This window comes from Lissotriton helveticus, chromosome 9 (genome assembly GCF_964261635.1).
Source record: "Lissotriton helveticus chromosome 9, aLisHel1.1, whole genome shotgun sequence".
NCBI classification, from domain to species: Eukaryota; Metazoa; Chordata; class Amphibia; order Caudata; family Salamandridae; genus Lissotriton; species Lissotriton helveticus.
In genome coordinates, this window is record NC_136070.1 from 111,591,787 (window position 1) to 111,604,591 (window position 12,805).

At 46.3% G+C, this 12,805-nt stretch overlaps 1 protein-coding gene across 8 annotated transcripts in view; it reads right to left on the reverse strand.

The window, feature by feature from the left end:
• The window catches only part of LOC144780983 (uncharacterized), a 1,867,627-nt gene that overhangs the window by 1,778,093 nt on the left and 76,729 nt on the right, over positions 1-12,805 (reverse strand). For all 8 annotated transcript variants that reach the window (XM_078659579.1, XM_078659581.1, XM_078659578.1 and 5 more), the window contains exon 2: positions 8,510-8,557. In XM_078659579.1, coding sequence (XP_078515705.1) covers positions 8,510-8,557 — 48 coding nt within the window. The remainder of the gene's footprint in view (positions 1-8,509; positions 8,558-12,805) is intronic.

Here is a 12,805-nt window from a genome sequence, read left to right on the forward strand (position 1 = left end):
CAAGGAGGGGTCCAGACAGATCAGGGGTGGGTAACGAAGGGTAGAGCCACATGGTTTCTCCCCGACTCTATGGTTCAAGTCATTATCAATACCGCACATAGTCCTGCACATTTAGGAGAAAAAGCTATGTTAGACAGTATCCAGAACATTTGGTCCAATAAGCATTTACGAGCTGCAGCCAAGCAGAAAGTCCGTACCTGTATGATATGTTGCCAGTTTAATCCAGGTAAAAGTGTCCCGGTGGAACAAGGTGGATTCCAGCCCCCTGACCACCCTTTTGAAGTCCTCCAGATGGATTATATTCAGATGGAGCGATGTCGAGGTTTCAAGTATGTCCTTGTAGTTGTATGCGCTTTGTCCAGGTGGACAGAAGCATATCCAGTCCCAGATTACACAGCCGCGACCACTGCCAAACAGTTGGTTCGTGAATTCTTCCCCCGTTATGGACTCCCTAGGGTCGTGTATTCTGATAACGGCCAGCCATTCTCATCTGAGCTTATGAAACACATCTCCCTTTTGTTAGGGTACCAGTGGAAGTTCCATTGTGTACGCCATCCTGAAGCAGCCGGTCTAGTAGAGAGACATAATCAGACCCTGAAAATCCGCATCGCCAAAGTATGTAAAGAGAAAGGTGTGGACTGGCTGGTAGCTCTGCCAGTCGCTTTGTTTTATATGCGCATGGTCGCACATTCCAGATCAGGTCTGTCCCCGTACGAGGTCGTATTCGGCCGCCCCCTAACATGTGGGGTACACCTAGACCCCGAAGTATTACAGATGTTTCAAGTAATTTGCTGACAGATTACCTAGCTTCCTTGATGTCTGCCCTACACTCTTGTCGTTCACAGGTTGCCGCCGCATTTCCAGACAATACCGAGGTGGCACCGCATGAAATCGTTCCCGGATGCATGGTTCTTGTAAGGAACTTTGATCGTTCAAGTCCGCTGGAGCCCCGCTGGAAGGAGCCCAAGCAGGTCCTCCTGGCCACCCGTACTGCCGTCAAGCTGGAAGGCAGGAAGGGCTGGGTCCACCTGTCTCATGTGAAAAGATTTTACGGACTAAAGACTGTTTCAAAGAACATTTCCGAGGATTTTAAGGATTGCCAAAGTACTATTCTTAAGGACTGTCCCGCAAAAGACAATGATACAGATCCCTCCCTGTTAGAGAAAACTCCGCAGCAGGAGTATAAGAAAAAATTATGGTCTAGTAAAATAAGTCAGCCAGTTTGATTGTCTAAGTCCTCCCCTAGGTGAAACTGTTAGACCGGTTTCTGACATGTATAAAATAGACCCCCACAGAGAGAGAGTTAGTGAGAACTCTAAAAGTTGCATTATTATTTTATGTTTTCTGCTATATCTCAGCCTTATGATTACCTGCATAAGTTATGCATTTTATTTGTGTTTTCCAGTTTCTCATGTAAATAAGTCTGCTAATGTTACAGTAGAGCACACGTTTAGTGATCTGCCTCCTCATGAACTATCTTATCGTCTTGCTATGCGTAATAATTCCTTTATCCGCATGTTACATTATTCACACCAGACCAGCAATGCCACTAATTGTTGGGTGTGTGGTCGACTCCCCCCTTTCCAGACACCGAAGGGAGTTCTGCCACTTTTTCCTTATCCATTTTCACATAATGGTTCGTGTGGAGCATGGTCCACGTTAACGTCATCCTCAACAGATATGTCCTTTCTTAACAGTACATGTTTTCCAGACAAGCAAGGTCTTCCCCACAGAACAGGGTTAGATCTAGAAAATGAAGTTTATAATCTAGGTAATTATTCTTCGAATTTCATGGTCCTGAATGTTCAGTCTGATACTACTCCAGACTTACCTGCTATGTCAGTATTACCAGTCAAAGGCGAATTATGTGTCCGAAAGAATGGTTCCGTACATGTAGGCCATAGTGATTGTACTACTATTGTCAAGTATAGTGACAGTAGGAAATCTATTTTCAAAGCTTCACGTCATTCTTATTTTGTTTGTGGTCAGACCGCATATGTTCGTCTGCCCCTCGATTGGGAGGGAACCTGTTACATTGCCTTCCTACTGCCACCAGTTTTTCTAGCCCCACCTGACTATCATAGGAATTCCCACCTAGTACATACTAGACACAAGAGAGACCTCCCGATTGTCGATTATACTGAAACTGCTCTAGAACAATACATAGATATCAATAAAGGTGTCTTCCCCTATTTAGGTACTGTCGTGAATAGTAAACTGATACGTAGATTAACGAGAACCCTTGAAGCAGTAGTGATTGAGACTACTTCTGCTCTAGGTAACTTAACCGAAGAGCAATCCTTTATGAGAATTGTCGTGCTCCAGAATCGTCTCGTCCTTGACGTCATACTGGCCGATAGGGGCGGGGCATGTAGAGTCATCGGATCTAGTTGCTGCATTTTCATTCCTAATAACGCGCCGTCTGTTTATTCAGCTATAACCAGACTCCATAATATTGCCCATATGTTACACCAAGATCCAGGCACCTGGACATGGTCCGGTTGGTTCTGGAATATAATTTCCGCCTGGGGATGGAAAGTATTGTCATTTCTAGGTATTGCAGTAGCGATCATATTTAGTTGCTGCCTCTGTTTACAATGTGGCCCTGCGATTTGTGGCATTTGTGCTACCTCTTGTATTCCTAGTCCCAAGTCCCGTTCTAAATCCCGTTCCAAGAAAATTCGAAACGAACAAATGATACTGTATGAAATGATAGATGGTATCATGAATATTGATGTTTCCTGATGGAAACGTAGTGACAAGGAGGGAATGTGGAAAAGTAAATTTTGCCATGTTCTGTGTCCCTACGTGTCCCCCATCTTATGCTATGTGTGCATGATTAATATGCATATGTATTCCCCATGTTTGATTAAAGACGCAATTACAGTTGTGTCCATCCCTAGTATGCCAGTTCCCAGTTCTCGTGAAAGCTACGAGTATTAGGCCTATGTAAAGTTACGTTGCCACGTTTCTCAGTGTGCACGTTATTTCATTATAAAGTCCCCGTTTCTAGGCCTCAAAAGGGCCCGGACACCAGATTCACCTCCTGTCTCCTGAACCCTCGCTGAGGAGCGATACAGCCCCCACCTGTATCCTCGACCCTTCACTTACTTCCTGCCTCACAGTGCCCGGCTCGGCCTGGCTCTGCCTACGAGTCTGCCAAGAGTATGTTATGATTCTAGTTATCAGTTCAGCCCTCCTTCTCTGCATTCCTAAGCTACTGAATCGCATCAATAGTTTCCGTCATTGTCTAGCCTTTACGTCTCCATGTAAGAGAAATACTGTATTAATGGTCATTTAATATTCCTCAACACGCACTACATGTAGAATAATGCATGCTCCAGTCTTAGAGTCTGTTAGCCTTTCCCCTCCTGACTCTTAGTTTATATCAACATGTTCTCTAAACATTAGATACTAGATAGGGTTTAGGTACATGTCGCCCTGACTCTCCAGACTTCAGTCTCTACTCCTAGCGCAGAGTTCATAGCCCCCAGCTTCTCCTAGTAACACGTCATTGTCAGTTTGCGCGCACCATTAGGTTAGAGGTCCCGGCTCCTTAGGTAGCCCCCTCCATGTTTCCGCCCCATTTATGACATATTCTGTTACGTTTACATCACATGTCTATGTATACGCCTCCTGTTACACCTACTTTCACCCTTATCTTTCGTGACCGCTATTGACCACGCCCACTGCTCCGCCTATCATATGTATTGTAATGCAACTGTTTTAGTATATATGCTTGTACATTGTTATTAAAGTTAGCGCGCTCATTCCCTGTCCCCCCTGCAGGGCCCTGCCATCCTGTTCCCGTGCAGGTTGTCCTGTTCCTGTCCTTTATGCTGTATTAAACCTGCAAACTCCTACTACCTCGAATCTTGACTCTTATTTATTGAGCTATCTGTTATTGCTATGTCCAGTCAAACCTAGATCCGGTATTATTTATTTATATACCACATGTCTCCCTCCCTCTGTCTCCCTCCCTCTTTCTCCCTCCCTCCTCTTTCACCCTCTTCCCTCTGTCACCCTCCTCCCTCTGCCTGTCTCCCTCTGTTGCCCTCCTCCCTCTGTCTCCCTCTCTCTCACCCCGTCTTTCTCCCTCCCTCTGTCTCCCTTCCTCTGTCTCCTCCCTCTGTCTCTCTCCCTCTGTCTTCCTCCCTCTCAGTCTCCCACTACATCTGTCTCCCACTCTCTCTGTCTCCCTCCCTCTGTCTTGCTCCCTCTCTGTCTCCCTCCCTCCCTCTCTGTCTCCCACTCTCTCTCCCTCCCTCTGTCTCTGTCCTTCTGTCTCCCTCCCTCTCTGTCTCCCACTCTCTCTGTCTCCCTCCTTCTCTGTCTCCCTCCCTCTCTGTCTCTCACTTTCTCTCTGTCCCGCTCTGTCTCCCACTCTGTCTCCCACTCTGACTCTGTCTCTCCACTCTGTCTCCCCCTCTGTCTCTCTCCCTCTGTCTCCCTCCCTCTCTGTCTCCCACTCTATCTGTCTCCTACTCTCTCTGTCTCCCTCCCTCTTTCTCTCTTCCTCTGACTCCCTCTCTGTCTCCCTACCCCGTCTCCCTCCCTCTCTGTCTCCGTCCCTCTGGCTCCCTCCTTCTCTGTCTCCCACTCTCTCTCCCTCCCTCTCTCTCCCTCCCTTTGTCTCCCTCCTCCCTCTGTCTGTCTCCCTCTTTCACCCTCCTCCCTCTGTCTCCCTCTCTGTCTCACTCTCTCTGTCTCCCTCTGTCTCCCTCCCTCTGTCTCCCTCCCTTTGACTCCCTCCCTGTCTCCCTCTCTGTCTCCCTCTCTGTCTCCCTCCCTCTGTCTCCCTCTCTCCCTCCCTCTCTGTCTCCCTCCCTCTCTGTCTCCCACTCTGTCTCCCCCTCTGTCTTCCTACCTCTGTCTCCCTCCCTCTCTGTCTCCCACTCTATCTGTCTCCCACTCTCTCTGTCTCCCTCCCTCTCTGTCTACCTCTCTCTCTCTCCCACTCTCTCTCTGTCCCTCTGTCTCCCTCCCTCTGTCTCCCTCCCTCCTCTGTCGCGCTCCTCCCTCTGTCGCCTTCCTTCCTCTGTCTGTCTCCCTCTGTCGCCCTCCTCTCTTTGTCTCTTGCTCTGTCTCCTTCTCTCTGTCTCCGTCCCCCTCTGTCTCCCTCCCTCTGTCTCCCTCCCTCTCTGTCTCCCACTCTATATGTCTCCCACTCTCTCTGTCTCCCTCCCTCTCTGTCTCCCTCCCTCTCTCTCCCTCCCTCTTTCTCCCTCCCTCCTCTGTCACCCTCTTCCCTCTGTCACCCTCCTCCCTCTGCCTGTCTCCCTCTGTCACCCTCCCTCTGTCTCCCTCTCTGTCTCCCTCCCTCTGTCTTCCTCCCTCTGTCTCTCTCCCTCTCTGTCTCCCTTCCTATCTGTCTCCCTCCCTCTCTGTCTCCCTTCCTATCTGTCTCCCTCCCTCTCTGTCTCTCACTGTCAAGAGTCTAGGGGTTACTCTTAGCAACGATTTATCTCTTAAAGCCCAGATTGGAACGGTTGTATCCTCTAGTTTTTTCCAACTGCGGAAGATTAAGAAAATTTCTCATTTGTTGACCCACTCTGCCCTCATTCAAGCAGTCATTGCCCTAGTCTTGTCCCGCCTAGATTATTCTAACAGTCTGTACCTAGGACTCCCAGCTGGGCAACTGAAAAGATTACAGTATGTCCAAAATCAGGCAGCTAGGCTTATCTATAATTTACCCAAATGGCAATCTATCAGGTCAGGACTAGCCAACCTTCACTGGTTACCAATAGGTCAGAGAGCTATATTTAAAACCGGTTGCATTATATTCAAGGCTTTACAGGGGAAAGGCCCCAAATTTATGATCAACCTGGTGTCTAAATATACCCCTTCACGCAATCTTAGATCTGCTCACAAAGATCTGTTAACTATCCCCTTAGTTAGGAGGAAGCGTCAAGGTGGTAGCTCGTTTCAGTTCTTGGCCGCCTCTTTGTGGAACTCTCTGCTTTCCTCCTTGAGACAAAGCGATAGTCTCCTCAACTTTAGACACGCCTTTAAGACCTGGCTTTTCAGACAGGCATATCCTTAGATTAGTTTTCTGACTCTCATGTTGTTGTGCTGTTGTGTTGTAGTTCCCAAAAGTTTCGATAGCGCCATGAAGCCCACGGGCGTACGTGCGCTGTATAAATTAAATTTAACATAACATAACATAACACTCTCTCTGTCTCCCTCCCTCTCTGTCTCCCTCCCTCCCTCTCTGTCCCCCACTCTCTCTCCCTACCTCTGTCTCCGTCCCTCTGTCTCCCTCCCTCTCTGTCTCCCACTCTCTCTGCCTCCCTCTGTCTCCCTCCCTCTGTCTTCCTCCCTCTTTCTCACTCCCTCTGTCTCCCTCCTCCCTCTGTCTGTCTCCCTCTGTCGCCCTCCTCCCTCTGTCTCCCTCTCTGTCTCTCCCTCTCTCTGTCTCCCTCTGTCTCCCTCCCTCTGTCTCCCTCCCTCTGTCTCCCTCTCTGTCTCCTGCCTTCTCTGTCTCCCTCCCTCTGTCTCCCCCTTCTGTCTCCCTCCCTCTGTCTCTCTCCCTCTCTGTCTCCCACTCTATCTGTCTCCCACTCTCTCTGTCTCCCTCCCTCTCTGTCTCCCTCCCTCTCTGTCTCCCACTCTATCCGTCCCTCTCTGTCCCCCTCCCTCTCTGTCTCCCACTCTGTCGCTCCCCTCTGTCTCCCTCCCTGTCTTCCTCCCTTTCTGTCTCCCACTCTCTCTGTCTCCCTCCCTCTGTCTCGCTCCATCTGTCTCCCTCTTTGTCTCCCTCCCTCTGTCTCCCTCCGTCTCTGTCTCCCTCTGTCTCCAGGCCCTCTGTCTCCCTCCTTCTCTGTCTCCCACTCTCTCTCTCTCCCTCTATCTCCCTCCCTCTGTCTCCCTCCTCCATCTGTCTGTCTCCCTCTGTCACCCATCCTCCCTCTCTGCCTCCCTCTCTCTGTCTCCCTCCCTCTGTCTCCCTCCCTCTGTCTCCCTCCCTCTGTCTCCCTCTCTGTCTCCCTCTCTCTCTGTCTCCCTCCCTCTCTGTCTCCCACTCTGTCTCCCTCCCTCTGTCTCCCTCCCTCTCTGTCTCCCACTCTATGTCTCCCACTCTCTCTGTCTCCCTCCCTTTGTCTCCCTCCCTCTCTGTCTCCCACTCTATCTGTCTCCCACTCTCTCTGTCTCCCTCCCTCTCTGTCTCCCTCCCTCTGTCTCCCACTCTCTCTCCGTCCCTCTGTCTCCCTCCCTCTGTCTCCCTCACTCTGTCTCCCTCCCTCCTCTGTAGCCTTCCTCCCCCTGTTGCCCTCCTTCCTCTGTCTGTCTCCCTCTGTCGCCCTCCTCCCTTTGTTTCTTGCTCTGTCTCCTTCTCTCTGTCTCCGTCCCCCTCTGTCTCCCTCCCTCTGTATCCCTCTCTGTCTTCTCCCTCAGTTTCCCTCCCTGCCTCTCTCTCTCCCTCTGTCTCCCTCCCTGTCTCTCCCTCCCTCTGTCTCCCTCCCTCTCCGTCCCTCTGTCCCCCTCCCAGTCTCCCCCTCTCCCTCCCTCCCTCTGTCTCCCTCCCTGTCTCCCTCTCCCTCTGTCTTCCTCCCTCTCTGCCTCCCTCTCTCTGTCTCTCTCAGTCTACCTTCCTCTCCCTCCCTCTGTCTCCTCCCTCCCTCTTTCTCCCTCCCTCCTTCTGTCTCTCTCCCTCCCTCTGTCTCCATCCCTGCCTCTCACCCTCCCTCTGTCTCCCTCCCTATCCCTCAGTCTCTCTCACTCTACCTCCCTCTGTCTCCCTTCCTCCCCCTCCCTCTGTCTCCCTCCATTACCCTCCCTCCTTCTGTCACCTCTCTCTGTCACCCTGCCTCCCTCCCCCCCCCTCTGTCTCCCTCTCCCTCACTCACCCTCTCTCATCTCACCCTGTGTGTGGGTCAGCCCTCTGCCGGGCTGAGACAGCTTCCCCAGCACACATACACACAGCCGCACTTGAGTACTTCACAGGTCTTTAAAAGACCATTTGCATGCTAATGAGGCTTTGTTGTATTTTACCTGTTAGCACCCCTGCAGCTACCCTCTGACAATCACTGGAATCGCCAGGCCCCCACAGAGTAGAGTCTCTGAGTCTGCGCTGCTGCGGCCGCATTTGCTAACACAATTTATTTTATTTTTTTAAACACAGGTGTCTGCAAGGTCTGCGGGCCATCCAGAAAGGCTTGCTGGGGCGCTGGCGGCCCGCAGACCGTTCTATGAGTACCCATGCTCTAACCACTAACAATTGTGGTCACCAGTACATACTGTTAACCCAAGGTGAGTTAAAAACGGACATAGTCACAACGGACCAGAAATGAAACATTAGACAAGAGTATGACATGAATCACTAGGTGAATCAGTCCTGCAAGAAGTACAAAGTGCTACATGAACAAGAAATTCCAAGTGGAAATATACTTTGTTGGGTTTATGGACAAAAAAACTGAGGAATATAGACAGACATGAGAAGGAACTTTAAAACAATCTTATACACTTAATCCTGTTACAACAAAGTCTTCTGCATGTTACACGCACTTACTTTTTCAGTTGGGGGCTCTCCTATTGGCTGGCCAGTCTCAGGTCCATCCTAGCATAAAACAGAGAGTTAGAAAGTACTTACAATATCCCAAAACAACTCTTGCTGTGTTGTTAGGTCAGACATATTTATAGTAAATATGATGTGTAGTTGTGTGAATACACTTTCTGTTTCTGTGAGTAGATAGTGAAGTAATAACGGTGCATAGTGTGATAGATGGGGGAGAGAAGGAAGAACTTTTGTTGGGGTGACAAACCTGTATGGGACAGAGTTACTGTGTTAGAGATATAGTGTAGGGATGCTGAGTCACAATGGTGAGTGGTGATCGGTGTGTGGATGTGGTGACATAGTATCATATTGTTTGCTATTGTGAGAAAAGTAATGTTAGGGAATTCGACTGCAGGATCAACGTATTTTATTCTGGAGCTCATTTGACAGTGGAGTGTGGAAGATAAAGGGTACAATAGAACTAGCACAGTAAAGCAGTAATGTGGTGTGGTCATTTTAAAAATAATGCCTCTTTTTGCTTTATCATCCAATTTTCTTTGGGCTGATGTGCTCTGATCCCAACAACATATGGAAATTTGCCATACTCCTAATTTGAATACTTAACTTTCCGGTAAGTCCCTAATATATGGTATAACGTTTACCAAGGGATGGTAAGTTAAATGTCACTAGTAGATTGAAACATCTAATGCCACCAGCTACATTGACAATGCAACCTAACTGCAGGACTGCTACTAAGCCATGTCTTCACACTTTTAAAGCTAAAGATTCAACCTATCAATATTACCTCTTTTGACATGCCCACAATCTTCCTTTTAAATATTAATGTTGCTCCTTCTGTTTGCCTAAATTCCCATAAGGCAGGGTGCAAGGCTCCAAAAGCCATTTTCAGGGTTAACTTTTCTATAGGAAAGCACTGGGATGTATTATTAAAATTTAATAATTTATCTTGGCCTACGAAAAAAATACAAACTTAATTTGTGGTATCTATTACTTGACTAAAGCCTCTAGAAGTTCATTTACATGAGCTTCCATCTTTCACCTAGGACCTGAATAGCCCATTTATGAGGTATGAACTTACTCCCACCATGTCACAGGAAGATATAACTAACACCAGCCTGGCCCTTCCTTTGTTCTGCTAGTCAGCCCAGCACCAATCCCAGTGGGAGAGGAGCTTCCTCCAGAACTGGTTTTCTGCGTGCATGCACAGAGAAAGGGTTGCTCTTTTCCCTTGCCACAAATCTAGGGTGGGTGTTAGACCTGACCACTTCTTGAGTGGTAGTCCCCAAGACTTTTCACATTCACTTCCCTGATTTTTGCTGTATTTGGTTTAGTTGTCATTAGGACTCTGTGCACCTTTCCCTGCTAACCAGTCGTAAAATGCCTTTCCTCTCCCTTCCAAACATGTTAATACTATAATACACACAATTGGCACATTTCATTATTTAATTATAAGTCCCTAGGAAATGGTACTCATAATTCCTTTGTAATCCCTTCGCCTCTGTTAACTTGTATTAGAGGAGGCATTTGTAACTGTAGTTTTCTGAAGTATGCACACTTAAATCACTTCAACAACGTATCCCCTTTTTGTTATAGAGATGACCATTTACTATTGCTCTATTGTAAAATAATGTCAGCACTACTGAAAAGAGGGAAGTGATGAAAGTAAATAGTCATTTCTAGACATGTAAGTTTGTGCAGAGAGAACCGCTGTCCTGAGAATATAAAATATTCTTAAAGGACACCCTAGCCCTAAGCAGCAAAATCCTTCCTGATGTAGGAACAATCCATTTTGGTTGTGTTCAACGTGCATACTTGAAAGCGGCAACAATGTTGTAGGTGGGCATAATGAAAACTTTGAATGAACCGCTAAATGGGCATAACAGATTCTTGTGTTGATTTATGATGCTTGCACATAATTAACTGTCCTCCATTAACTACCAGTTAGTAATAAACAGTTACTGGATTAAATAAAACTGCTCATAATGTGCTAACTAGACATATGGAATTAAAATACTATTGTGAGTGAGTGAGTCTGGCTTTCCTGTCAAATATAATGGGGTTTGCCCTATGTCCCTCTGAACCTGGGTATATAATGATATAGAATACAATAAGTTCTGTCGAGAATCGCAATCATTTCGCGTGAATAATTGGTGTCTAAAATATATCGCCAATGTATACAGATCAATGCATGGTCTGGAACAACAGAGGAGTGTGGGCCTATATCCAAACAATATTTAACACTCTCATAATACAATTAAAGAACAAGGCTAGACAATACACAACACAACCATTAATTATTTTGTGTATTCAAAAACATATACCAAATACCAAAATAGTATGCACTATTTTCGTTGGCTGTCATTTTCTTTTTATGTGGCTGTCATGAACACAGAAATAATAAACAACTTGACTTGGCCGAAAAGGTGCAATAAAGTGCAAAAAGTACTTGACAGAACACAATACAAAAAATGCACAGGTAACAATTAACCTGTTTACTGCAGCGATAATTTCGCCGCAGTGTGGGGGTTCTATAATGTGGGTGGGCTGCATCGGCCAACGGACGTGCGCAGCACTACCAAGGTAGTGCTCGCGACGGCCGTTGGCCAACGGCAGCAACTAACGGGTTAAAGAGATGTCCTTCCTTTGTGTATCAACTGGCACAACATACAGCCAATATCATCAGTAGTTTCATTAAAAATGGTTGACGAAGCACATGGACCAGTAAGATTGTTGTTGACGTTTCGACCCTGTGTGTCTGTGTTAGTGGACACAATCACTGCAAGTCTTCCTCTGGACTAGTAAATTAAGGACAGCCTGTACAGGGAAACAAAGCCTCATGTAAGAATGATGTGTGTTGCGTGATAAAAATAATTAAAAACATAAGGAGGATTCCATGGTGATTCATCTAGCTGCAACAAGATTATTTGTGAACGGGACTTCTCCAACCTAGGATGGAACCCACAGCAAAGGATCAACCAGTATCCACACAAAGTTCTTTAAATGAGGGGAACATTATTCAAAAATGTGGTATTCCCTGTGGGATAAATTGTAAATCATTAGTTCCTGGTCTGCAATGCACAAGGAATGCGCATGTGACCAAGTGGGACATGCAACGCTCACCACTATGTGACAATGTATACTGTGCCTGGGAACCACAGGATTCCTTCAGCTCAGAATGGAACCAGCAGCAAGGATCACCAAGTATTCACAATATTATCTTCAAGGAAGGGGTTAATTTTCCAAAATTACCAATGAGTCAAAGACATATGTATATAATAATGATAAACTGGCATCGGGCACGAGGAAGCTGTACCAGAGGTTCAGTGTAGAAAAGAACACTCACCTATCTGTGGCTTAAGTCAAAAATCCACTAAATGAGATGTGAGTGTTTTAAAAATATATATATATATTTTATTTTGGTCAAATGACCATTAAAGTGCAAAGTTCAAATAATTACATTTTAAAATTATAGACATTATTACACAAATATAATATCACATGTGAAAGCATCAAGGATCTAACTATCCCAACATGATCAGGTTCAAAAAAACATTAACAACATAAACCTCTAAAAAGTCTGAAAGTGGTCTAACAGTGTATGCCATGTTGTTGAAATGTCAATCAGTGGTTTTCAGGAACCTAGATCACATGCCACTGTAACATTTCCACAGTCAATGAATTAAGACCAAATAAAACAATCAACGCATGAATATATTCAACTAATCTGTAAATAATAGCCTATAACATCCAGCTATTCTACAAGATCCATAAAGGTTGCTCTATATCCCTGGAGGATTAATACCTTCTCCTTTTGTTGTAGGTTACAAATTCCCACCAGATAGCCCCTTCTGTCTACAAGCCCAGACCCTCTGTAAGTATATCGCCACTGCAAAGAACTATACTTGCCTTTAGTTCACTTCTTAGCGTCTCCCAATAATGCCATATGCCCTCTACCTTGCAAACTGCTATTTTTCATTTCTTGCACAGCATGTTGTATCTAGGACATAATAGGAGGAAATGTTCTTCTGTTTCTTCTATCTGCAGACAGAAAGGACAGTGTACTGGAGATATACCTGTTTTGTGCTTCAGACAGTCTGCATTTAAATTGCCACGCCCATTTTGGTGCAAGTTAAAAACATGGCACATGAAAAAAAAGAAAAATGAGGCCTAGTCAGTCTGAAATGCTTTTGCTGAATTAACGTGTTTTTGCAGCGTAGAGAAAAGTGGCCTTTTTAGCTTTAAAGATTAATAGAATGTGTTTCTCTCTTCCCAGCTCATCCATTGTAATTT